This window comes from Podarcis raffonei, chromosome 15 (genome assembly GCF_027172205.1).
Source record: "Podarcis raffonei isolate rPodRaf1 chromosome 15, rPodRaf1.pri, whole genome shotgun sequence".
NCBI classification, from domain to species: Eukaryota; Metazoa; Chordata; class Lepidosauria; order Squamata; family Lacertidae; genus Podarcis; species Podarcis raffonei.
In genome coordinates, this window is record NC_070616.1 from 1,039,687 (window position 1) to 1,064,995 (window position 25,309).

The 25,309-nt window shown below is 56.4% G+C and overlaps 1 protein-coding gene across 3 annotated transcripts in view; it reads left to right on the top strand.

Annotated features, from left to right (window-relative positions):
- MYO1C (myosin IC) overlaps positions 1 to 25,309 on the top strand; it is a 36,021-nt gene continuing 10,712 nt past the window's right edge. The window contains exons 1-8 of one of the 3 annotated variants that reach the window (XM_053367698.1): positions 1 to 135; positions 21,288 to 21,446; positions 21,900 to 22,015; positions 23,264 to 23,462; positions 23,844 to 23,924; positions 24,445 to 24,624; positions 24,804 to 24,902; positions 25,040 to 25,153. In XM_053367698.1, coding sequence (XP_053223673.1) covers positions 19 to 135; positions 21,288 to 21,446; positions 21,900 to 22,015; positions 23,264 to 23,462; positions 23,844 to 23,924; positions 24,445 to 24,624; positions 24,804 to 24,902; positions 25,040 to 25,153 — 1,065 coding nt within the window. In that variant the 5' untranslated portion in view covers positions 1 to 18. Of the gene's footprint in view, positions 136 to 3,865; positions 3,902 to 17,340; positions 17,462 to 21,287; positions 21,447 to 21,899; positions 22,016 to 23,263; positions 23,463 to 23,843; positions 23,925 to 24,444; positions 24,625 to 24,803; positions 24,903 to 25,039; positions 25,154 to 25,309 lie in introns of those variants that run through there. The other 2 variants (XM_053367700.1, XM_053367699.1) reach the window with 2 other exon arrangements.

Sequence of the window (25,309 nt, forward strand, 5' to 3'; positions counted from 1 at the left end):
CTGCTGCTCCTTCAGAGAATGCCAGGACTGTTCGATGTCCGCCGGCTGCAGAGGGATGGTGAAAACCAGAGACCGAACCCTGGGAGGATGGAGCTGCGGACCAAGTTTATCCCCACCGGAGAAATGATTTGCCAGGTTGGTCAGGATCGAGGGGCTAAGCATGGCTCTTCTTGTGCTGCCTAAACCTGCTTTCCTTTTCTTGTTTTGGTAACTTGGCACAGACAAACACGAAGAGGGAGGCACGATTCAGGAAGGATTCTATCAGTGCGAGGGAACTGCTGCATTTATGGAAAGGGGCATTCTAGCATGGCTTGTGAAGAGAATGAGGACAATACCCAGTGACAACTTCAAGCTTTGAGAAAATTGGCCCTTGCAAGGCCAGAGGAAAGAGGAGACAACGGTGTCCGTATTTCAGACCACTGGACTGATGCTATAGCAAGTTAAAAGCAAACACAGTGAAATCTGTCAAGGTGGTCAAGTAGCAGGGGCGGGGGCATAAAGGAAAAGGCTCCAAGAGCTGTGTAAAATTAGCTGGGCTTCAGGCCGTCTCTGTGTTGGTGAATGATTGGATCTGGAATACCATACGGGTGAAGAGGAGGCATTTGTTGGCTTGGACTTTGCACATCTCTCCCAATATCTGCTCTGTTGCTTTAAATTAAGGTTGCCTGCAGGTTTCTAACTCTTTGTGCAGGTGACATAGGCAGGATTCCAAATTCAAGAGGTCACAAAGGTTGGAGTGGACGTTTCTGGCGTTATTGGGACCTCCAAAAGCTAACAGCCTGCATTGCCAAAGGATGCTGGCTCTTGGCTTTATACAGTCCAGATGAATGATTATTGCTGTGCCTGCAGTTGGTCTTCTCCAGTGTCTATTGTGGTGGATCATGGGCTGGGCTGTGGGGCACTAGTGGCTATACCCGATGTGGGAGCCACAGGGGAAAGTCTTCCTTGCCCTGTGCTCTCTGGTGACAAGATTTGGCTCTCAAGTTACCCTGGGACTCTTTCCCCACTCTCCAGGATGTTCCTAGTAACAAGGGCTAGGCCCTGTCATAACGGCAGGATTTCTCTCCCCCCCCCCCGCCTTTGGCTCTGCTGTGGTTGTTTATCTCTGCCCTCTCAGACAGCTCCTGTGCCCATGTGGTACCAGCCAATGCGCCAATGTGAAATGACAATGGTTGTGGGGAAGAGGACTCAGAGGGCGGGTAACATTCTGGGCTGCCACAGCCTGCTGATGGAGCTTGTGGTGACAGCAGCAGGGTTGGCTTGCCAGTACTGTACAGTGGTACCTTGGGTTACATACGCTTCAGGTTACAGACTCCGCTAACCCAGAAATAGTACTTCGGGTTAAGTATTTTGCTTCAGGATGAGAACAGAAATCGTTCTCCAGTGGCACAGCGGCAGCAGGAGGCCCCATTAGCTAAAATGGTGCTTCAGGTTAAGAACAGTTTCAGGTTAAGAATGGACCTCTGGAACGAATTAAGTACTTAACCCGAGGTACCACTGTAGTCCAATGGCAGCAGTTCCACTCATGAAAAGGCTGGAGGCTGCTGCTGGCAGGACACTTGTGGCAACCTTGGAAGACTTAATCTGGGAGTAGCTGGGAGAATGCCATGTAGATCAGACTCCCCACCGCCACATGCTGGAGCCTGTGCATTCTTTTGAGCTCCTGGTTCCCTCTCCCTGCCCCCACTCTCTCTTATGAGTCTCTTATGTTCTCCTCTAGCACCAGGCCATTTTCTATTCTGCCGTCCTCCTCACCCCCCGCCCTGGCTGCCTTTATGGATTGGTTAAATGAGATTAACTGGGGTAAATGCTTTCTACATGCTTACTTCCTCAGCTTCAGTGTTCCCCATCTATAAAATAGGCACGTTCCCTAGAATGCCTATCTCTCCTTTAGCTGATATGTTGCACTAATATGCTGCGCTGCACTGCTGTTTGTGTTATACATGTGATCTTGTGTGCGATGTGACTTGATGTGGTGGGGTTCAGAGTAATGGGGTCTACATGCACTCTTACTTCTTGCTTCATGTGGGACCTAGGTGACATATCTGTTTTGTGGGTTGGGGGGCTGGAATTCTCTGCAAGGCTTTGAAGCAGCACGGCTTTTTTGAGTCCATTAGGTCCTTCTAAAAATAACAGAAATGTGCAACTGTTGGTGACTTCAGAGGTGGTGATGGTGGGGAGAAATCCTTACCAAGTCAGCAACACAGAATTTACCTCTTAGCTCTGACATGGACCCACAAGCAGTCTTCTACTATTCTGAATACGACACATGAGATTCTTGGGGAATAAGAGCTGTGTAGCTTGGAGAGCCTGCCATTGTGAACATAAATGCACTTAGAACGTTTAAATGTCCTGTCTCCAGATGCTTCAAAATAAGAAACTTGAAATATTTTATTACTAAAATAACCCTCTACTGCTCTATTAGCTGCCAACAGCTCACTTGGGAGCATCTGAAAACAGGCAAGACTCAACCCTATCAGAAGCCTGTCAGCTACCCTTACGTTGGAAGCTGTCTTATCCTAAGCTGGATTGTTAGTCCTTCCAGTGCAGTACTGTCCTTGCCCTCGCTATCTCCCATCATTGTTAGAAATCTGCAGAGCTTCAGGCAAAGTGAGCAAACAGGTGTTACAAGGTGCTCCCTTACAGGCTAAAGCTGCATCTGGCCCAGCACTGGGCACATTAACTGGCAGCAACTCTCCAGACAGGTGTCTCTTACACTTCTGTCACCCGAGATCTTTCATTGGAGAAGTCCGAGCCTTAAGCCACAACCTTTTACAAACAAACCGTGGACTTGCCAACTGCCAGAGCCTGACGCCTTGTAAACTGGTCAGATTTGCAAGCAGGGCTGGGCTCAAATGAACCACAAGGCAAAGACTGCCGGTGGCGGGGAACTGCAAAAGGCCATTTTTGCAAGGGAGTTCACCCTTCCACTTTGCCCCTAAGGATAGTGCATGTGCTGTGCAACGCGCAGCATATGGCCAAATCCCACCCAAAGTCTCCTTGGGGCTTCTGCATGGCAGAGCCCTCGTCTATTTGCTCTCCTTGCAGTGGGCGCCTGGGAAGGGCTGCAGCAATTGCAATTCTCTCCTGCTTTCTTCATGTGAGCAGAGCAGATCCCAAGCTCTCTTCCTCCTCCAAGAGTTGACAAAATTTTAAATTTTTTTTTGAAGAGTTGACAAATGTTAGAACTGGTATTTCAAAGTCACCGCCAGCATTAAAGGCCTGGCCTTTCCTCCGCTTGCCGTGCCCAGAGAGGCCCTCCGGCAACAAGGACGAGGCTCCTCTGGAAAGAGCCGGCCGGCCCAAAGCAGGGCGAGGAGAGCGAGGAGGCCTTGGCCCGGATCCCTCTCACTGCGCAGGGAGCCGCCTCGGACCCGCTCAGGCCTCGCTCAGCGCTGCCCACTCGGACAGGCAGCAGCGGCGGCAGCTCTGAGGGCGGGTGTCGGGACCAAGTGCCGCCGCGGGGCGAGGCTGGGCCACCGAGGCGGGGAAACGCCTCACCTGGCGGGGCGGCGGAGGAAGTTCCCTCAGGGACACCGAGGCAGCCCCCCCCGCCCCGTCCTGAGGGGGCTTCTCTCGCGCGCGCGCCTTTCCCGCCCAAACGGGCCCGCGGGAGGAGAGAGGGGCGCGCAGGCGCGGAGGGGCGTGGCCAGGCCGCTCTCCTGCCCTCCCGCCCCCGCCCCCCCGGGAGGGCCCGAGCCAGGCCGGCCCGCCAGCCCCGCCGCGCAGGCGCACTCCGCCCTTGCCACGGCTCCGCCCGGCCCGTCACGGGAGCCCCAATTGCCGCCGCCGCCGCCGCCGCCGATCCGACCGAGCGGCTGGAGCGAGCGTCGCCGACGGGGCAGGAGGAGGGCGCGGCGGAGCGGGAGGGCCAGGCGGCAGCAGCAGCTCACTCAGCCAGGTAGGCCAGGAGCGAGCGCCGAGGCGGGGGACGGACCTCTGAGCATGGGCAGAGCGCCTCTCCCGCCGCCCGCCGGACGGGGTCTCCCACGGGGCGAAGGCAGCCCGGCGGAGCTGCGGGACCTTCTCGCGCGGCGGGGCTCCTCTCCCCCTCCGCGTCCCCGCCTCCTCCGACCCTGAGGAGCTAGGTCTCCACGTGCAGAGGAGGAGTCCCGTGTCCACGTGTCTCTTGTGAACGCGGCCCCTCCCCGGTGGGCTCCCCGCGGCGAGGGCTGGGCCGGTGGCCCGGGGGGCGGCGGGTCTCGCTTTCTGGCGAGGAGGCCCCGCTCCGGCCCTGCCGCCAACAACTGCGCTGCGCCGGAGCAGGAGGCAGCCGGCAGCCCCGGGGCGGGGCGGGTCTGCGAGGGCGCCGCCGCCGCCGCCCGAAAGCGGAAGGGCATCTGGGCTGCCCGGGGCGAAGCGTGGCTCTTGCTCCTCCGCCTAATCCGTCTGCTGCCAGCCAGCCGCTTCCTGGCTCTCCCGGAGGGAAGGCGGGGAAACTGAGGCCCAGGGGGATGGTGGCCCTGGAGAAGCAGGCCATGGCACGGCATACCCGCTTGCTGCCATCCGTTCCACCCCAGTCCTGTATGCCAGGCAGCAGCTACACGTGAATACGCCCCACTCCGAGCTCAGGGGTGAAGCCCACCTCCCTTCTGGGTGCAGCAGGGGCCTCTGGCTGTGTTAAAAGAGAAGGCAAGGCAACCTGGCAGATTCAGCCTCAACTGGACTTTCTCCTGGGTAGCCACTCAGGCTGCCTTCTGGATCAGGCCCATGGCCCATCCGGTCCAGCACCTTCTCCCAGCCAGATGCCTGTGGGAAACGGGCAAGCAGCACTCTGCTCCCATATGTAGCATATTATACTTCCATGTTTAACTTTCCACTGGGCAAGTCACTTTAATAATATTTCTTTTTTTAATAAAAAATCTCATTATAAGTGATTCCAAAGTAACATGCTTTTCAAAAGCCAAGCCATGGACCTCCTACTTTTGAAAACTTTGATATCTCTATGATAGTTTTTGTTATGTGAATGGAGCCAAGGACCCTCTGGGTGGGTTACATGGATCCGCTGGGGTCCACGAACCACCAATTGGGAACCACTCGTGTATATAGTATAAATCTGTATAAGCAGCATATAACAGTGTATGGGAACATCAAATCCCAGATGCAGGCCAGGAGGATTCCTATACTGTGTTATGTTTGTGTGTTTCTTTGATTATCTTGGGACTCAGCTCCAGGCGAGGTCCCCTAAAGGGCAGGTATATCCTGCTGACCAGGCTTGCAGTTATGTTGTTGAGGGAGTGGAGATTCATCTGCTCCTGTGTGTGTGTGTGTGTGTGTGTGTGTGTGTGTGGCTTTCCAAGTGCCTGGTGAGAGAGTTGGGGTCGCTGTTCAGTGCAGTGGGAGTGAGGGTGAGGGTCGGCCAGAAGGGATGAAACCTCTGGTGACCTTGGGAAGGAAAATGAGTTGGACTCTGCCACCTTTGTATGGGTGTCTTGCAACTTGTGTCTCTGTCAAGGTTGTTAGCAGGCCGAACCCTTGGAGTGAATTTGGCATTAATTAACAGTGACCTGAGGTCAGCAAATCCACAGCTGCAAGGGCAGGCTGGATGCTTACTTAGTGGACGTCCTGGGAGAGGGGAAGGTATTCTTGCTCTGCTCAGGGTTTAGGCGTGTACATTTTCATATTCCGTTTTGCATTCCAGTGCTTGGTGATTGCAGGGAAACCCCGTGGCCTTTGGAGGAGTCACACAGACACACTCCCCCCCCCTTTCTCCAGGGTTTTGACCTGGCTTACAGAAGTAGCTGCTGGGTCAGGGAAGCTGGACTCTGAGCGGAAAGTCAAGAACTGCCCCAAAGGGGATTTTTTTGTTCTCAGGGTGGGCTACCTAATCTTTCTGGGCTGAGCTGCTGGGCTCTTATTTCCTGTTGCTTATGAGTCTTATGGAAGCTCTTAGTCACAATCAGCATTGCCAAGAGTGGCTTGATGCAAAGAGGAAAGGAAGCACAGCAGGTGACCTCTGCAGAGGCTGCTTGAAGGTCTCCTGGCTCCCAGTTGCAGCGCAGGGGAACAGAGGGTTGGGGGGTCTCAGCCATGGAGGTGTGATAAGGACATGGCAGTCTGTGTCTGCATGAGAAACTCTTAGACATGGGTTCTCTCCGCCTCCCCCCTGCCCATTTCTGCCTTGGATAAGTGGGTGAGATCTGCAGAATTGCTCCCCCTCCCCTTAGAAATTGGGTGGCATGGAGGAGAGCAGTATTGGTTCAGATCGCAGCTTTTGAATTCACTGCACTTAAAAAAACCCTTATCTTACATTTGTGAGTTGGGCTGGGGAAAAAACCCCATATGTCAGGTTGCCAGAACATTTGCAAATTGGATGCTGGTGCCAGCTTGCAGGTCTGAAGCCTCTGCCAGCCTGATGCAGAGCTGGTACCTAAACTAGCATGGCTGGCTTCTCGGGATGTGATGGTGGGGAGCAGAGAGATGGAACTCTTTTCTCAGCGCTGTCCGGAAATGCTGGGAGAAGCGGATTCTGCTTTCTGTGGTGCCTCTGAGGGAGGGGCACCTGGGTGCAGCGCTGCTACTGCTGAGAGAGGAAGGCCTTGCCCACCTCCGTGGTGCTCATGGATGATCCCAGGAGGGCTTTGGAGCTGTGACTCTTTGCTAGTGAGACACAGCGGGAGGGACTGTCTCAGCTGCAGCCTGTTCTGCTGTGGTTCCAGCAGGAAGCCTTTGCTGCTCCGGGAGAGTGGAGTCCTGGCTGGATGTTCTGGGTGGGCTTCCTTCGCCACCAGTGGCTGATGCTGCTGGTGCGGCGCAGTCAGTTCTGAGCCGTTCTTTGTGCAGGAAAAATGCATTTTGTTGGCCAGACTTGGTGTCCCCGAAATCATGTCTGCCCTGCACATTCTGAGCCTTTGTTTCCCCGGCCAGCTTGGTTTAATAACATAAGAGCAAGCTTACAATGCCTCTAACTCGCTTAGCTGCAGCCTGGCTAATTTCCTGGCTTCTGTCGTTTAAACAGGCAGTGCTGGCTGCCGCTGGGGCCAGTTGAGCAGCTTCTGGGTGGAAGCCCTTATCTTGTTGACAGGTAAAGGGCTTCCATGGGGCCTCCCCGCATCCTGGAGCCAGCCCCTCCCCTTGCCTCCCTAGAGGGCCTGGCAGGAGTCCTGCCTGGTGGCTTTTCCAAGGGAGTGGATTATTGGTTTTAGATTGAACTGCCTTTTATATCCTGGGCTGTGTGCTTTGCTCCCACACCACCTGCTGCATCTCAGGTCCTTCTCGGCTTCTTGGTGGCCTTTGGCTGGGCCTGGGCAGAGCTTTCACTCCTGAAAAGCACAGGGCATCCTTTCTCCTCCCTCCTGCCCCCTCTCCCCGCCCAGAGCCTCCTGCCCCCTGCCATTTGGGGGCGAGATGAACACTTTTGGAGCCCTTTGGGTCAATTCTCTTTCCTCTCTTCACTTGCCTAAGTCTCACCCAATGAAGAACCACGGAGAGATCCCTGAGACAATGCAGAATGAAGTGTTAGCACTTCATACAAGAGGGAGGGTGATGTTCTAATCCTGGAAAGAGGCTGGTGCGTATTCAGATGCGGTTCTGCAGGTCTCTCTGCCCTCCCAGCCTCCCTTCCTCCCCAGGTTAAACAGATGGAGCCTAACATTCATTTGCGCCCTTCTCTAGTGCTTGTCACAACAGAGCCAAAATCTCCCACAAGGAGGGGCAGCCCGCTGGCTGGTTGTACACAAAGCTTGGTGAGCACTCCCTTCCTTCAACGCAGGTGCTTTTTCATTCATCCTGCTCTTCCTCCAGTAAGCGTGTGTGTGAGCAGGCAGAGGCTTATCCTATTCTCACAACAATCCGGTGGAGTAGATTAGACTGAGAGCCTGGTTCATGTTCACCCCAGGATGGCTGCGCGGGGATTCAATTCAGAGTGCTTCAGCCTTCAGGTCCACCTCTCTCTCTGTGCAGGATGTGCAAGGCAGAGTCCTCTCTCCTACTTTTCTTCCCCACTGACTCCGCCCCCCCCCCCCCGCAACTGAGCAAGTGGGAAGTAAAATGGGAAAGCAATTCCTTGTAAGCAAATGGAAGGTGATGCGTGTTGGGGCAAAAAAATAATAATCTAAATTTCACATCTACTCTTACGGCGTCTGAACTGGCAGCGACTGACCAGCAATGAAACCTTGGGACATAGCAAATAGCTCTGTGAAGATATGTTGACCCTGTGTGCAGCAGCAGCAGCAGCCGTGAACAAGGCAAATGCCATGCCTGGGCCATTAGGAAAGAGATTGAAAATGAAACTCCCGCTTTCACAGTAACATTAGACAAAACATTTGGAACATGGTGCACATTTCTGGTTGCCCTGCCTTTAAAAGGGTATTTTCAAGCCTGAAAGGGTTCAGAAGAAGGCAGCCAAACACATTTGGTGGAGAATGGTGGAGTTTATTATGGAGAACTTTTATTATGCACACAGTCCTGGAAATGAGGGACCAAAGGTATCTGCCAACTTGTGGATAGTGCAACAAATGATCACCTGTGTTTTGTTTTTTGCCTTCTGTCACAAAGCAATATGCTCCTGCGGTCAGGGAAGTGCTAGCCTCACATTGGGGTCTCCAAAACTGAAGGCCAGGGGGATGTTTTGTTGTGAAATGCCGTGGGCTCAAACTGTGCTGTGCAGGACTGCAGGTAATAACAATGAACAGTGATTTTAAAAGGAGAGGGGGGCACCAAAATGAACAGGGTGTGTGTGGAGAGACTCCTCTATCAGGTCAGGTTACAACTTTGGGGGGCCTTTTTGGTTTAGGTAAGTGAGTGAGGCAGGACACGATGGGGCGTTTTGCATATTGGCAAAAGAGGTTTTTCTCCCCCCCCCCCCATGGTACAAGGGTTTGTGGACATCCAGTGAATTGGAGAAGACAAAAGAAAGTCCTTCACAAGCCACATGGTTAACCTGTGGAACTTGCTCCTGCAGGAGGCAGGGGTAGCCACCAATGTGGGGGGCTTTAAAAGAGGCTTGGGCAGATGCATGGAGGAGGAGGAGGCGGCTATCAATGTCTACTAGCCAGGAGGGCTGTGTTCTTCCTCCAAGCTCAGAGGCAGTGATGCTTCTGAATACCAGTTGCTAGAGATTGCGGGGGGGAGAGGGTTTTGTGCTTGGATCCTGCTTGTGGGCTTCCTGCAATGGGCATCTGGTTGGCCCCCTATGAGAGCAGTGGGCTCTTGGCCTGGCCCAGCAGACTCTCCTTCTGTGCTTATCCTCTGGTGCCTTTGAGAAGCAAAACAAGACATTGTTTACTCCAGGCGATAATCATGAATATGCTGCAAACTGAAGGTGCCTGAATGTGTCTTTCCCCTCATCACCATCATTATGCTCAGGAAGGTTGCTGGGATCCCTGTGTGTGCTCTGTCAAGAGCAAACCCTCCAGCTGGCTTGAGTGGCTCCTTAGGAAGTCGCCTGTCCCTGGCTGGCCTTGCCACCTCTCCCCCCAGCTTGTGGGATGAGAATGCGGCATGTCAGAGAGAGAAGGACCATCTGCCCTCTGGGGTGGGGCTTGGACCCACATCTGTGGGTTGTTTGCTGGGAGTGGCAGCTGAAGGGGGCATGGGAAATTCCTGGGTGGGGTGGGGTGGGGCTGAAGTCCTCTGGAACAAGACCACTTGAGACGCTTTTATATTTGGCAAGGGAGATTCTTCTGCTGAGAGAGAAAGAAGGTTCTTGAGGGGAAAGGCTGCTAAGAATAGAAATCATTTACATACAGGACATAAAACATTCCAAATCCCAGCCTTTTCCAGGCCTGCAACTCGGCGCAGTCCTAGGAATTTAGTCCCACTTACTGCCTTGGAGTTTGAATTGTAGGGATTCAGGGCTTGGGACTTGTGAGGCTGGTGGGTTCCTGTGCTCCTCCGTGGACAAAGGAGGTTTCCAGCTTTCCACCCAGGCCCTTCTCCCTGCATGTGGGGATGGCAGGAAGAACCAGCAGCTGTGTCTTGTTCCAGGCACTCGGGTCTCTGGGAGCACGAAAGCCTCCCTCCTGACATTTTGTCCCAGGGTGCTTCCTGCTCTCCTCTCATTGCCAGCATTGTTGCGGAGGGCCCTGCGCTCTTTCTTCCCTCCCTTGCTCCTCTCCCCTACTTGGGTCCCGTGCAAGAGAGGAATTTCAGCAAGATTCTCCACACGCTGGCATTGCCACTCCTCCCCACTGTGGAAAGTAGGACTGAAGTCAGCTCTCTCCCTCTTTCCCACCCTCGCCAGATCTCGACACAAACTGCATTCCATTCATTCCATGGGCCTGACTTGTGCGGAGGGGGGGCTTGCCATGACAGGCTGGAAGCAGAGCTGCCATCTCAGTCTGCAGCCCAGGCAGGGCTCCCCCCCTCCTGTCTTGCCCCATAACGCTTCCTGGAGAAGGCGCTGCAGGATTGCCCCACTCCCCAGCGCCTCTGCAAGGACAGCGGCAAAAGGTGCAGGCGGCTGTTGCAGTTGTGGGTCCAGCCTCTGGGATCAGAAGTGTCCATAGCTCCCTGAACCTTTCATGTGTGTATATATTGTGGGTGTAAAGCAGATCTGTAGTGTCGGGGTGCAGTATTAGAAACTCAGGTGGATAAGCTTATCGCCAAATGGCACCTTGAATCTAGGTTACGGTCAGTGTGATAAACTGGGATAGGAGAGCTAGGAGCCAAATGGTTTCTGAGACCTGGGTTCTGGGTGTTAAAACAGAATGTCTAGTCACCACTGGGGGGGGGGGTCAGCAACACTGTTAATGCATGTTTAATTTGGTGTTGGTGATATAAATATTGGTACCATACCTGAGTTTTCAAAACACTCTACTCTATTGTTAAACTCCTTAACATATTGTCTATTCTTAACGTCTGCTTCAAGGCTTCAAAGCAACTACATTTCAGGAATCCTGGAGTGTCAGCCAGGCACAAAAAATGGCACCCAGACTTTTTGAGGTGTTCGCAAATGGAGAATCTTTAGGCACAAAATGCGCCTGGTGCTCTGCTACCATACTTTTCGCTCCATTGGGGGCACCGGACTATAGGGCGCACCTAGTTTTTTGGGGGGGATAAAGGGCGGGAAATTATTCCCCCCTCAGCCGTGGCTTCCCCAGTCCCCAGAACAGGCTGCTATCAGCAAGCCTTCTGAGCGCGGCGGGAGTTCCCGCCGGGCTCCAAAGGCTTGCGGATAGCTGCCTGAAGCCCGGGGAGCGCAGCGCTGCGCTCCCTGGGCTTTAGGCTTTAGGCTACTCTCCACAAGCCTTTGGAGCCCGGCGGGAACTCCCGCCGTGCTCAGAAGGTTTGCGGACAGCTGCCTGAAGCCTGGAGAGCGAGAGGGGTCAGTGCGCACTGACCCCTCTCACTCTCCAGGCTTCAGCGAAAGCCTGCATTCGCTCCATAGGACGCACACACATTTCCCCTTCATTTTTGGAGGGGAAAAAGTGCGTCCTATAGAGCGAAAAATACGGTAATTTCAAACCCTGGTTACAGCCACCACAATGCACTGTCCAATTGCCTTTTCCCCCAATGAAGTTTATTATAGCAACAAGACATCGCCACAGATTGGCAGGCTGGCTGGCATGCAGCAACGTCTTTTGATGTGTGAGCATGCAGGAACAGAAAACTGCTGCACACCAGCCAGATGGTGGCAATGTCAGCCATGAAACCTGGCAACAAGGCATCTTCACTTGTTTGCAGTTGGACCTGGGCCAGACACGAAATGCGCCTTGCGCCTGGGGAATTTTGAACACAGCCTGAGTGTTAACGCTGGACTCTGTTAGAAACTCAGATATATACGCTAGGCGCCAAACGGCTCTTTAAACCAGGGTTACAGTCACCAAAACTAAATTCCTAGTTGCCATTTGGGCACCAGACGCCTTGAAAGTCATATTTTTCAATATGACTTTTTGGTTCCTGAAATTCATTTTGATTGTGCAGGTAAAATATCACAGATAGAATCTTAACAGGTTGCGTTGCTAGTGTGTGAAAACAGTCCAGATTCAAGGCAGGCACCTCCAGATGGTGAAGACGTTAGGTGTCATCCTGGCGCCCAGGCATCTTCACTTGGTCACAAGTGATAGCCAGGGGCAAAATGCGCTCAGTGCCTGGCAAGTTTTGAATGCTGGTTGGACTACAGTTCCCATCATCTTTGGCCGTGATTACATTTTTGTGTAATGTGAGACGGGGGGACACACAAGCAGAATCGGAAGGGGACCTGGTTTTATTTGGCCAGACAGAGCTGGCAGCAAGGCAACCGAACAGCTCAGCTTGGTTCTTCATCTGGAACTTAAAGTCAAGCAGACTCACAATCTGAAAGGAATGATGATGGAAAGAGGCTGGCATGGTTGAGCAGAACGGCAGCCACACCCCAGCTGCTGAGGGCAGGAAGCTGCCTTGGTCAGACCTTTGGTCCCTCTGGCTGGCCGCCCTGCCTGGGACGCCACTGGGCCTGGACCTTTTGCACGGCAAGCAGACGCTTCCCGCCGAGCCACGTTGAGTAAGAAAAGCCCCTGCAGGACTTGGTGGTGCTTGTTCTGAGGAGGTTTCAGCACTTCAGAGTTCACGAGACGGCAGGGCAAACCTCGCCTGCCCTTGTCTGGGTGGGGCACTGCCTTGGCACTCTGGTCCCCAGAGACGTGTTTGTTCTGCTTCGTGTGCCTTGGCTGGGATCCTGCAATAAAGAATGAGTCACGAGTGTTTGGCCAGCAGCACCAATAAGGGGAGCCTTCCTAGGAAGAGGAATTTGGAAAGCTCTCACTTCACGGGCAGGTTGTGGAGAGGGAGGGGAACTCCTCCAAACTTTAGGGCGTGCAAAGGTGCCGTCTCCGCAGAGAAGCAGCAGGAAGAGCCAGGAGGGCCTGGGTGAGCCATCCATGTTTGCTTACCGGAAGAGGAAAAGGCGAGGAGGGTGGGGTCTGGGCTGTTTCAAGGTGCGTTTTCCACACCCATCTGCTGGGAGAGGTTGGGGGCGTTCTCCTTGGCTCCCCTGACTGTTCCCCATGGGATGAACATTTCTGTAGCTTATTGTTTATTCACTTTATTACCTGCTCTTTCAAAGAGGATTAGACAGACAGCCTTAAAGGAGGATTAGAGGAATACAAGGGGGTAAAGGCTATGGATGGCTGTGCTCTTCCTCCACAGAGGGAGGCAGCAGTGCTTCGCCTGAGTCCTCCTGGCTAGAAACCTTGGCAGGGGAGGGCTCTTGCTCTCAGGGCCTCTTTCCCATTGGGGCATCCAGCTGGATGGGCCGCCGCCCTGGTCCAGCAGGCCCTTGTGTTCTTCTAAGGTCCCAGGGTGGGTTGCAAAAATTTAAAACACAAGATTAAAAACAGATTAAAACAAATTACAATCACAAGAATAGGCAGGGTTCTAAAAATACGCATCTCGAGTGTTCAAGGCCAGGGTGCAGAGGTGCATCTTCACACTGTGCAATGAAGGTGCCAGATATCTGCACCTCTGCGGGAAGGGCAAGGGAAGCTGGCCACCCAGCTCAGTATTACCTGCACTGACTGGTAGCCGTGACGCCGTCACTAGTGCTTCAGGCAGGACTCCCTCTCCCAGCCCTCCCTGGAGATGCCTCTGGGGGCAGAACCTGGTGCCTTCTGCATGCAGGACAGATGCCTTTTTCCAGCCCCCCCCCAACATCCAAGGGCAGTGGAGTTACCAAGAAGGCCCCCCTCCCCTGATCTTACTCCTCCCCAAGAGGGTCAGGAGGGCTGGAGGTGGCCTCTCAGATATTTAAGGCCTAAGTCTTTCACCGCTTCAAACGCCATGCAAACCCCTTGAATGGGGCCTGGAAATGACCTGGCAATCAGGCAATTTGAAGGGTGGCTTATTTTGGGCTCCTGGTCCCACCCAGCCCCCAGTAGAGCCCCTTCTCCCCATGGCTGCTCTTGGGGAAGGAAGTCCTCGGGGGCCGCAGGAAGGGGAGTAGGAGCAGCTGCTGCGTTTTGCCACCTCCCTGCCTCCTCCACAGGCTTCCCCCTTCCCTTAATTCCCAGGGGCTTTGTGTGGGAATCGGCAGCAAATCAATAACTGGCCCTGGTCTGTGGCGTCCCCCAGCTGCCTCCCAGCTGCCTGCCTGCCTCTGCTCCTCCAGGAGCCCACAATGGCTCCTGGGAGCCCCTTGGAGTAGCAGGATCTGGACCTCGTTGTCGGTCCTTGCAGCAAGTAGCCAGAGAAGCAGAGAAGCCCGAGCCTTCCTGGGGCGCCCCTCCCTGAGCGTGAGGCTGGGGGTGGCACGACCATGCCGCCCCCTCTGTGTGGGGAGAGGCCTGTGTCTGGAGCTGAACAAACAAGCCATTAAGCGCCTCCTGGGGCTGGGCGTCAGGCATCAACAGGGCAGGCGGCGTGCTCAGCGCCTGGGCTCAGAGCTGGGACGTTGTGCCAACCTGCCAGGAGCCACGAGGGACGCCTGATCAGCGCTCTCTGTTCATTGTCAGGGCCCCCCCAGGACGGGTTTGGGCGAGGGCTTTTTCCCTTCCGATTAATTAGTTCTCGCAGACTGGCTCTCAGCAGCAGCAGCAGGGACTGCTCTTTTGTACAGGGTTGCAGGTACTGAGTCCCTGTCAGGGAAAAGGGTGACCTGTTGTTGGGGGGCAACTGGTCCTCCTCCTCTGCCCCACTGGGGCCCCAGGAGGACTCCCCTGGCCCCAGTGCTCTGTGGGAGAGGCGTCCTCTTTCAACTTTTACTGGGAGTGAGGTGTGTGTGTGTGTGGTGGAGAGGGAGGGTTGGCTCTGCCATTGGGGACCTTTGGCATGTGGAGCAGGTGTGGAAGAGGCCCAAGGGAAAGATGTCAGGAAGCATCCTGGCTTTGCAGGGAGTCAAAGCAAGGTGCTTAGCCCTAGACAAAAGCATTGCTGAGCGGGAGGAAAAGAGAGCCGCTGCCTCAGTGCCCTTGAATCTGTGCAAAGCGAAGAGGCTGCTGAAAAGTGGCCAGTTCCTCCCTCCTGGACAGATCCTGCCTCTCTCTGTGTGTGTTTGTGTTGCAGCAGCAAAGCTGCTCTGCTGCTCTCCTCAGCTCCCCTCCCAAACTGCCAGGCACCCAGTGCAAATCTGCCCTTATACAGTCATTTCCTATTCTTAGAAGCTTTTCCCTGGGATTGTGCTGGGGGAGTCATCCAGAGGAAATCCTGCTTCCTCCGTTGAAAAATGGAGGGCTGCAAGCGGCACTTCTCTCACTTCCTATCTGGTGTCCCCGAGGGGACCCTGGATGGAGGGGGCAGGCCCTGTCCGTCCTCCCCACCTTAAGTCCTTTGCAGCAGCCTCCTCAGAGCAGCCAGGTAGCAGACTTGCAGAGGAGCAGAGCCTTCTCAACCGTGGGGAGGCCCTGTCTGCAGGGCATTCTTGCCCCATTGCTGCGGCTCAGGACCAGGGCCTGGATCAGCCCAACGCATCAAGTGGGGCAGGGGGGATGCAGGAGGGGGACCCCAGAGTCTTTCCGCTCCCCTGAGCCTCTTGAGGGAGGAGGCATTTCCAGCAGTGGAGGATTCCAGCAACCGCAGGCTCTGGACACTGAACTTTCCCAGTGAAAACATATTTTCTCCTTAAAAGGAAAATGACGGCCTGGCTGCTGGGAGGAGGAGAGGCTTTGGCTGAGCAGAATCCAGCTCTTTCTCCTCAGTGCCACATCTGGCAGGACAGGGAGAAGCTCCGCAGGCGACTGGGCTGAGCCAGGGTCTGCCTGGCTGCTGCGCTCTGGGGGTGGCGAGGGGGATCAACGCACAAGAGCAAACAACAAAGCAGGGTCCGGTGCAAGCGGCACCAATCTGACATTTTGTTCCGCATGGGCTCTGGATCCCACCACCCGCCTGTCCCCGCTCTTCCTCACCCTGAGGGCCTTTTGGCACCAGATGCTGTGCTCCTCTGTTGTATATGGAAGCGGGGCTGACTTTGATCCGGATGTGTATGCCTACCCACAGGCCTCAGGGAACTGGGCAGCTGAGAGCCAGCAAACCCCTTCGACTGGCCTGTTTGGGGCGCTTCTCCTCCCAAAGCTCCCTGTGGAGAGACACTCTGCCTCCACTCGCAGCCTGTACCTGGGAGGGAGGCCCAGGGTGACTGAGGGGCTCCTGCTCACACTCCCGGGGGCTGCCTGGCTGCCTTTGGCCACATGGGAGGCTCTCCCGCCCCACCTAAGGGTGCCACCCCTCCCTTCCCTTGTGGCCTCCATTTCTCAAGCAGCTGTGGGGTTAGGATACAAAGGGCTTATCCTGGCAAAGCAGGGGGGGGCGGACAACCAGTTGACCGATTGATCTCTCAGGTGTGAGCGTGGCAGTCCTGCATCGGGACAGACAGATGAGGTCCCAAGGCCCTTCTGCCCCTTCTGAATCCTGCCCTTTGTGGCCTACAACAAGAGATGCTTGGCTGGTGGCGCAGCTGGCAGAGCCTCGCCCAGCCCAGGGAGAGATTCCACCTGGCCCCTTCCAGGCCTGCTGCGAAACAGGTGCTTATCAACTGTGAGTAGAGCAAGTCTGGCCAGGTAGGCCGGGATCCGACCGCTGCCAAGGGGAGTCATGCAGCTGTCCTCCCCCGTCCCCCCCCCCCGGGCAAAGAAGAGACTGCTGAAGAAGACCCCTCAGTTGCCTTTGCTGCCCTTGCCCCCCCCACTGTTTCCCAGAGGCTTGGCCATGTGGAGATCCAGGGGAGGTTGGGCCGTGTGGCAGTGCAGCAGAAGAGCCAGCACAGCCCCCCACCTGGAAGCCCCCATGCAAATTCCTGTTGGCGGGGGGGGCCCAGATCTCCCCCAGCCTCTCGTACTTTGTGAGTGTGTGATGCTCACAGGGTGTTGTTGCCCAGAGTGCCAAGGTGTAGGAAAGTGCTTGCAGGACATTGTGGACTTTGGGGAAGAAGGCGGCAAAGGGTCAATCGTTGCCTTTTGGTGAGTTGCCTCACAGAAGTCTTCGAAATGCGCCAGGCACCTTTTGCTGCGGGTCAGTTTGCGACTATGTGGAGATTTCTGCGTGCTCAGAATTCAAGGTGCCATTAGCCCCTAGCTTATATATTTGCAGTTCTCACACTGCCCCGTGGATGTGGCCTGGTGGCCGCCTGCTCCTCCCTCCTGGGCTACCTTGGCTGGGCATCTCCCCATTGCCGTCCTCCTCTGGGAGCCAAGCTGGGCCCGCCATCCTCCCTCCCTCCCGCCCTCCCCCCTCCTTGTGGCTTTTTATGAGGAGTGCTGGGCTCTGGCCCAACTTTCCCAGCCACTTGGATTCCTTTTCTCTCCCTCTTGCCTGCTGAGAGGGAACTATTCATCCAAGGCAGCCGGCAGAGGCTTTTGCTGCAGCTTGTGATTTAGGGTGTGCCCACTCGCCTGCCCGCCTGCCTCTGCTGCCCATTGCTCACCGTGGAGCCAGGAGGGGGGCTCCTGCAGCGGCGGCTACTGCGATGAGGGAAGGCCTTCTGGAGGGCCCAGGGCGATGCTGCCGGGAGGAGAGAGGCGGCAGAGAGTAGAGGCAACCTCCTTTGGATCCCTGCTTTGAGAAGCGAGGCCCGTGACTCTGGCCAGGGGCAGCCATGAAGTTCAGGGCTGTGGTAAGGCTCTTCTGCGGTGGGGAGAGGGCGAGGAGGGGCAGGAAATTCCTCCGTGGGTCTCCTGGGGGTTGATCCTGACCTCCAGCTGATGCCCCTCCCTGTGGCCCTGTCCTGCAGGGGCAGACCTGTACTTGGGAGGAGGTGGGGGGGTGTCAATGTGGCCACAAAGCTCAGGAGGTTTTCTCTGTGGGGCTCCTGGATCTGGTGTGGGGAGGGAGCCTATTTCTTGGCCGGATCAGGACATGGGGAGGGGAGCCCACAAGCAGTGAGGCTCTGGAGTCGTCCTGTCCCCCCCAGTCCTGCAGTGACCCAGGAAAGCTAGGCCTGGTGTGCCTTAAGGGCCCCTCCGGGGTGAACTGGCGTGGAGGGGGAGCCTTCATCATCCTCCGGTGACCCCCCTCTCTATCCTGGGCCATGGTGGCTTTTGAAGGAGAGGAGACTCTGCCTCAGGCAATATTCCTCCTTCAGCTTCCCTTAACATAGGAGCCTTGTCAGGGCCGGCCGGCCCCTGAGTCTCCCCAGACACAGCCTACCCTGCCCTTGCAAACAGGCCCATTTGTTCAGCTGCAGCCCCCGGGACAGTTCTGAGTTGCCCTGTCTCCTTGCTCTGGGTGTGTATTGTGAATCCATGAAACAGTCGAAAAAGCCTTCCGAAGGGTGTTGAAGGAGGACCCTCTGGTGGCACTGGGGCCTCACACCTTCAGGTGCCTTTGGGGGGCTGAGCCAGGACCAGCTGAGCGACACCCACAGCCCCCCTCCTAAGTCCCAGCCCGAGGGGCAGGGCAGCAAGACAAGGGAAGTTGGAAGCAGAAGCGCTGGCGAGTCAATGGGGAAGCTGGCCTGGAGAAACCTTGCTTTTGCGGCCTTTCCTCTTTGCTTGTGCACCAGGAGGAAGTCGCCTCGTGAGACATGCTCAGTCTTGCAGTCGGAAGGGGAGCTTTGCCTAGTGGGCGGCTAGAGCAACAAGCAGGGAGGGAGGGAGGGAGCAGGGTGGCCCAGGCACCTTGGAAGGGCTCCATGGCTGTCCACCTGTCCTCTTGACACCTGGCCTGGGTGCTAGGCTGCCCCAGCCAGGCCAGAGTGATGTGGGGCCCCTTTGCCAGCCAGGGCAGGGACCCCCTGGGACAATGGTGCCATTGCCACTCCTGGCAGCTGAGGAGGGGGTGCCTGCATCTGTCTGGGGGAGGGAGGGACCCTGTAGAGATTTCAAAAGGCCAGCGAATGGTTTGACTGGAGCAGTGGTGCTGGCCAGCCTATCCTCTGAAGGGGGTGAGGGTCTTCTGGAGTAGGGGAGAGGCTAAGCCTCCTCCATCTCTCTTGTCAATTCTGCCTCTGGAGGAAATGGCCTCTGGGCTTGGTGGAAAGCAGGACCCCTTTCTATGGGGTGTGGGGTGTTGGGGAGCCAGGCAAGCTCTCCTCTGCCCGGCATCACTGCTTGGGGTCCAGCAGAGGCAGGGAGGGAAATTCCTGAGGCTGCAGCAGCCTGAACTTCTTCTCTATATGCCCAAGTTCCTTCTACTTTGGAAAGGGAAGCCCAGGGTGGGTGGGTGTCCAAAAGGCCCTCCTTCCTTCCCCATATCTCTCCACCCCACCCCAACAAAACAATGTGCCTTTGGGTGGCCTTTGGGCCTCACAGCTCTGCCTCCGATGATGGGAATGTTTATAATTCTTGTTTGAATAAATACTGCAGAATTTACACTTGTTTGCTTCAGAAAGACGCCTAATGGTACTATTTTTAAACGTTACGTTTATTTGCTTTTACCCAATCCAAGATGCAAGAAAGGCATGTAAAATCCTGGCACAAAATGTGTGTGTGTGAGGGGGGGGGGGTAAACAGTGAACACGTCTGCATCATGTTTAGCACCAGAATTGCACCAGAATTTGACTGCCTGCATCACCAGGCAGTCCAAAAACTACCCTGCCTGTGTTCCGCTTCCCCTATCTAGCACTTCCCTCCGGTGGACAGAGGCTCAGGACCCTCAGGACCACGGGCAGGTTCAGTCCCGTCTGCAGACAAGCTGCAGGTGGGCCAGCCATGCCAGCCACGTGTCCCGGAGGAAGGGGAGGTTGCCCACTCCCAGCCAGCCCTGGGGCCTTTGCCTCCACCTCCTCGTCCCAGGGAAGGCAGCCAGCCAGTGCAGAGCACGGCTGTCTCGTCCCAGACAGGCCCATCAGCTGATCTGGCTGGCCAAGGGGGCTGCCTGCCAGGGATGAGCCTTCAGGATTTGTGTGGGGGTGAGGGTCCCATGAGGGTCCTGCTTCTCCCCTTCTCCCCCTCCTTCCGCCCTCCCATGGGGTGGGCATCACTGTGGCTTTGTCTCCCTTGGTTTGTGGTGAGTCCCCTCCCACCTCCCACACTGCCCTCTCCTCCAGTCTCCAAAATTCCCCAGGTGTGTTTTGCTGCTGACGCAGGTCCAATGGCGATTGTGTGGAGATTTCTGGGCGCCAGGTTGGCAAACACAGTTTAAAAATCCATAGTTTCCCCTGTGTGTGTGTGTTTCTCCTCCTTGCATGCTGGGATTAGCGAAGTGTTGTAAGAACAAGTACAATCAGGCAGTGCAGTTGAGATCACAGGATCGTAGAAATGTAGCAGTGGGAGGGATCCTGGGGGTCATCTAGTCCAACCCCCTGGCGAGCAGATGTTCTGTTGTGGTGACCGTAACCCAGATTCAAGGGGCCATTTGGCACCTAGGTCATATATTACACTGCCCTCCTCCCCCACAGAGCCACCACTTTGTCCCCCAACTGTACCTGTGGCACCTGGGGAGACCAGGGCGGGGAGGTGTGTCCGGCTTGGATGTGACCTCCTGCTGCTGCTTTCCCCTCCTTGGTGTTTGGAGGAAAACCTCTGGGCTCCCTTTGCTGCTGCTGCTGAGGGGGCTGGAGTTCCTGACTGGTGGGGTGGGGCTGGCTAGTGCCAGGAGCCCCTGCAGACATGGGGAGGAAAGAGAGAGAGAGAGAGAGATGCTCAACTGTCTCTGAGGCATCTGCCTTTCTCTCCCCACTCTGCCCCCCAAACTCCAGGTCTCCCCCCCTTGAAAGAGCCCCTCCCAGTAGCCAACCCCCCAAGGCTCCCTGCGGGGCCTGAGCAGGGAGAGTGGCAGGGAGAGGTGAAGAGGGTGCTTGAGGAGCGCAGGTGCGCCTCCTTTCTCCCTCTCGCCTCCTGGGGATTTGCTAGGGGAGGAAATGTTCCTGTTGGCATGGAAAGTTTCCTCCATGGGGGGGGGCTCTGCGCAGTGCTGGGGAGAGGCCGGCAGGCTCACTCCGCTCCACTCCCCGCAAGCGAAGGACGTGGGACGCTGTGTTCCCTCTCGCGCCAGCCATGAATGTCGAGGGCTTGTTGGCCCAGATCCAGCAGAAGAGGTCTCTCATCCCAATGGGCTTCCACCTGGCCAACCATCTGGTGAGCGCCCATGGCACGTGCAGGGTGTTGCTGGCCGAGGGCAGGACCCGGAGGCCTGGACGGGATGCCAGTGGAGTGTGTGTGTGTTGGGGAAAGCCGCTCCCTTCTGCCTCGCAGCCTTCCTGGGAAGGATCCTGATTTGCATTGCCGTTTGTGGCTTCTGAGACCTGGACTCATTTACTCTAGGAGATGTTAAAACTTTGGTAGTGAACCAGCTGAGGGGCGTTGGCTGGGCTGGAGTGGGGCGTGTGGACTTCTGTCCCCTCCTTGTTGTGGACATGCCTCTCCCTGAGCCCCACCAGCCCTCGCTCTGGCCTCCGTCCTTTGGCCCTTCCTTGACAGCCAGCCCAGGCACGGCGAGGCTTCCCTCCCTGTCCACCTCTGGCCGCTTGGCTCAGCCTCCCCTCTTGTTGCTCCTTGCAGCCTGTCGGCAGTGACGGGGTCCGGCTAGCAGCCATGGAGAGCGCCCTGACGGCTCGCGACCGCGTGGGAGTCCAGGACTTTGTCCTGCTGGAGAACTTCACCAGCGAAGCGGCTTTCATCGAGAATCTGCGCAAGCGGTTCAAGGAGAACCTCATCTACGTGAGTGGAGCGGGTGGGGCAGCCCCCTACACCCAGCAGCTTCCTCTTTCCCTGTGGGGCTCTACCCGACGGGACCCACAGAGCCCCTCTCTTTGGGTGCTGGACCCCAGCAGGGCGGTCCCACTGCAGGTTCTGGAGCAGAGGGTCCAGGAGGGCAGGCTGGGGTGGGGCCTGAGGGGCAGCTGCTCTCAGCCCCGCAGGCAAACCTTGAGGGAGGCAAACCATTCTGCCCCCGCCCCCAGTTTCTCATGACATTCAGTAATAACCCCCTGAGAAAGCCTCCTCTCCTAAGCTGAAAGCAAAGTTGTTTGAGGGATGCAGGAAACATTTCTTAGAGGAAGATTTCGAGGCAAAGAAGAAGAGTGTCACTATGAGGGGTCGCCAGGTGTCCCAGAGGCTGCTCTCTCCCCCTCCCCGTGCCTCCTGACCTCCCCTCCCTCCCTTGCTCTGCAGACGTACATTGGCTCTGTCCTGGTCTCCGTCAATCCCTACAAGGACCTGGAGATCTACACCAAGCAGCACATGGAGCGCTACCGGGGCGTCAGCTTCTACGAGGTCTCTCCTCACCTGTGGGTAACGCCAGGGGTCAAGCCAGCCCCCCTCCCCCTCTTGCTTGTCCTGGGCCTCTGGAGCTGCAGGCCGCCAGCCACACCCAAAGGATAGGAAAATCTGTGTGTGTGTGTGCACGAGAGGGCAGAGGGTGGGATTTTTCCTGCTCCCTCTGCCCAACATTTCCCACGTTGCTAAGAGACCAGGAACCCGCCAGAGTATCTTTGTTTGCATAGCTGGGTGAACACTCCTCATTTAGAGAACGGAGCGCTGATTCTGAGCACAATTTTGGAGGGTTCGTAAGACAAAAGAGCCCTTCGTGCGCGAAACACCCGGCCGCACGGCTTGCAGGGCGTGTGTGTACAAAATCTAGGGAGTGCCTTTGCTTTGGGAGATGGGAGGGAGGAAGAGAGGGAAGGAGGGGATATCCCAGGTCACATTCTGCCCCCCTACCCATCTTCCCTGGGATTTGGCCCAGAGTGGGCGGAGCGCTGTCTTTTAGAGGGACAGGATGCCTCCCAACTTGTTGGATCTGCAAGGCTCTTGATTGCAAGCTTCAGCCTCCTTGAGATGAGGGAAAGCAAAGAAGGGAGGGAGTGGAAAAGAATGCTAAAATCGGGATTTAGTCTCTCCCAAACCCTATCAAATTTTTTTAATTTATTTATTAAAATAGTTTGCTCTCCATGTACCACCCAGGGCAGCATACAGCAAAAAGGTACAAATTCTCAATTATGACCCAGCAGACAAAATCCTTGAAACGTCGATGAGGATTTCTAGCAGTGGAAAGTGCCTCCCTGAGTGCCCAAACATTTGCCCTGTGGGCCCTGGGCAAGGCTCTTTGGGGGCATCCTTCCCCAGCTGGGGCACCACAGCCAAGCAGCCCCTCGCGGCCGCATCACGGGAATCAGATGCTGCCACAGCCTTTCCCTGGCCAGATGGGATCTGACCCTGTAGTTGTCGATATCAGTCTCAGTCCCTGTTTTAACGTGCTTTTACACCCGTTTTACATTTTGTTTTAATGGCAATGCATACTGGGTTTACGGTAGACATTTTGGAAATAAAGGAGGAAGGTGCCTGGAGAAAGAGCCTCAGCAGAAGCTCTTTAAGGCACAGGCGGGTGAAGAGAGAAGAACTAGAAGCAAAACTCTGGCACAGATGCCCCCTTGGCAGGCCTCCTTTCCCCACCCCCTGCAGGCCCCGGGAGCGCCGATGGTGGCGCTGGCCGGGTGGTGACGACTGTGGCCCTTTGCTTCTCTCCTCCTCCTCAGCTACGCCATTGCAGACAATGCCTACCGCTCTCTGCGCACGGAGAGGAAGGACCAGTGCATCCTCATCTCGGGGGAAAGCGGGGCTGGCAAGACGGAAGCCACCAAGAAGGTGCTGCAGTACTACGCCGTCACCTGCCCAGCCAGCGAGCAGGTGGAGACCATCAAGGACCGGCTCCTGCAGTCCAACCCAGTCCTGGAGGTAAGAGCACGAGGCCCAGTTCAGAAGGTGCCCGGGCTGCGGCTGCTCCTTCTCCTCTGTGGCTTTTGGGCCTGGAAGAGAGCTGGACACAGCACAGCACAGCCGCTCCTACCTGGTGGACCTGCCCCATCTTTGTGGCCTGGTTTGCTCTGCTGGGTGCCAACAACCAAGGGAGCCCATATGCCAGCCCCTGGCCCAGGATGCCTGTGTGGAGGCAGGAGAGGCCCTGCAGTGGTCAGCACTTGAGTCCAAGTCGAGGCCAGCTGGGGACCAGGCTAGAAAGTCAAGCAAGGCAAGGCCTGCAGTCCGAGGGGCTGTGCTGGAGCCAGAGTCCTTTCCCCACGGCTGGAGATCAGTTGTTGTCCTCTTCTTCCTCTACAGGCGTTTGGAAATGCCAAGACCCTTCGCAACGACAACTCCAGCCGCTTTGGGAAATACATGGATGTCCAGTTCGATTATAAGGTGAGTCCGTAGGAGGGCAAACCGAGTTAGCCTCCTGGTCCGTCCTGCTCTCCCCGCCTCGCCTGGTGACGTCGGGGGCTGAAACTGGACCCTTCTGCATTGCAATGTGCACACTGGGCCACTGAAACGCCCCATCTTCTGAGCTGTGGAGGAGAAGGGGAGCCCCTCTCTCTGTCCTCATGTGGAGCCAGGTTTCCCCCAGCCCCCTGTGGAAAATGCACGTGAGCTTCTCTGAGCTCTTTGGAGAGGAAAGACCGTCCCGTCCCGGAAGGGGTGGGCTCCAGTTACTGAGATGAGGAGGAGGACAGAGCTCCAGCAGCAGGGAGCTCCAAGGCGGCTCTGCATGCAGGGCTGACCCCTGGTGGACGGTCTGCAGGCGCTTGGTGGGGAAACCCTGAGAGCTCTGGCAGCAGCCTTCTTACCTGGCTCCGGGCTCCCTCTGCCCCTCTGCAAAGGTGTCCTGAGCACCTGGCTCCCTCTCTGCCCTCACCAGCCACACCTGCCGCCTTCTTTGCCTTAGGGGGCTCCCATTGGGGGCCACATCCTGAACTACCTCCTTGAGAAGTCACGGGTGGTGCACCAGAACCACGGCGAGAGGAACTTCCACATCTTCTACCAGCTGCTGGAAGGGGGCGAGGAGGACCTGCTGCGGAGGCTGGGCCTGGAGAAGAGCCCCCACCAGTACCAGTACCTGGTGAAGGTAAAGCGCTGCACACCCCCACACCCCCAGCAGAAGCTTTTCTGGGGCCTGCAGTGGGGCTGAGCGGTAGCTGAGGACCGTCTGCCTGCCTGCTGCCTGTCCATTTTGGGGGCAGCCACTGCATCCCCCCTCTTTGCTGCTGAGGGTCTCCTCCCCACGTTCCCCATCTCTCTTGCCAGGGCCAGTGTGCAAAAGTCAGCTCCATCAACGACAAGAGCGACTGGAAGGGCGTGCGCAGGGCCCTGTCCGTCATTAACTTCAGCGACAACGAAGTGGAGGTAAGAGGCCCCTTTTGCTCCTGTGGCTGCTGCTGCTGCCTCCCTGTGTTTGGGAGGGAGGGGGCTGGTCCTGCGTCCCCTTCTGTGGTGTTCTTCTGCTAGTGACCCTCCCTGGCCCTCCCCTCTTCCCTCCCCAGGACCTCCTGAGCATTGTGGCCAGTGTCTTGCACTTGGGCAACGTGCAGTTTGCTGCCGACGAAGACGGCAGCGCACAAGTGACCACAGAGAACCAGATCAAGTACCTGGCCAGGGTGAGTAGCAGAGCTGGCAGGGAGGGGGCAGTGGGCGCGGGGTGTGGAGAGGAGCGAAAGGCTCCCAGGTACCTTCGGAAATGGGCCTGAGCTGCATCTCTTGGAGGCTGTTTTTTAGGGGGGACGTGTGTGTCATAAAGTCTAGAGAAAGGGTTA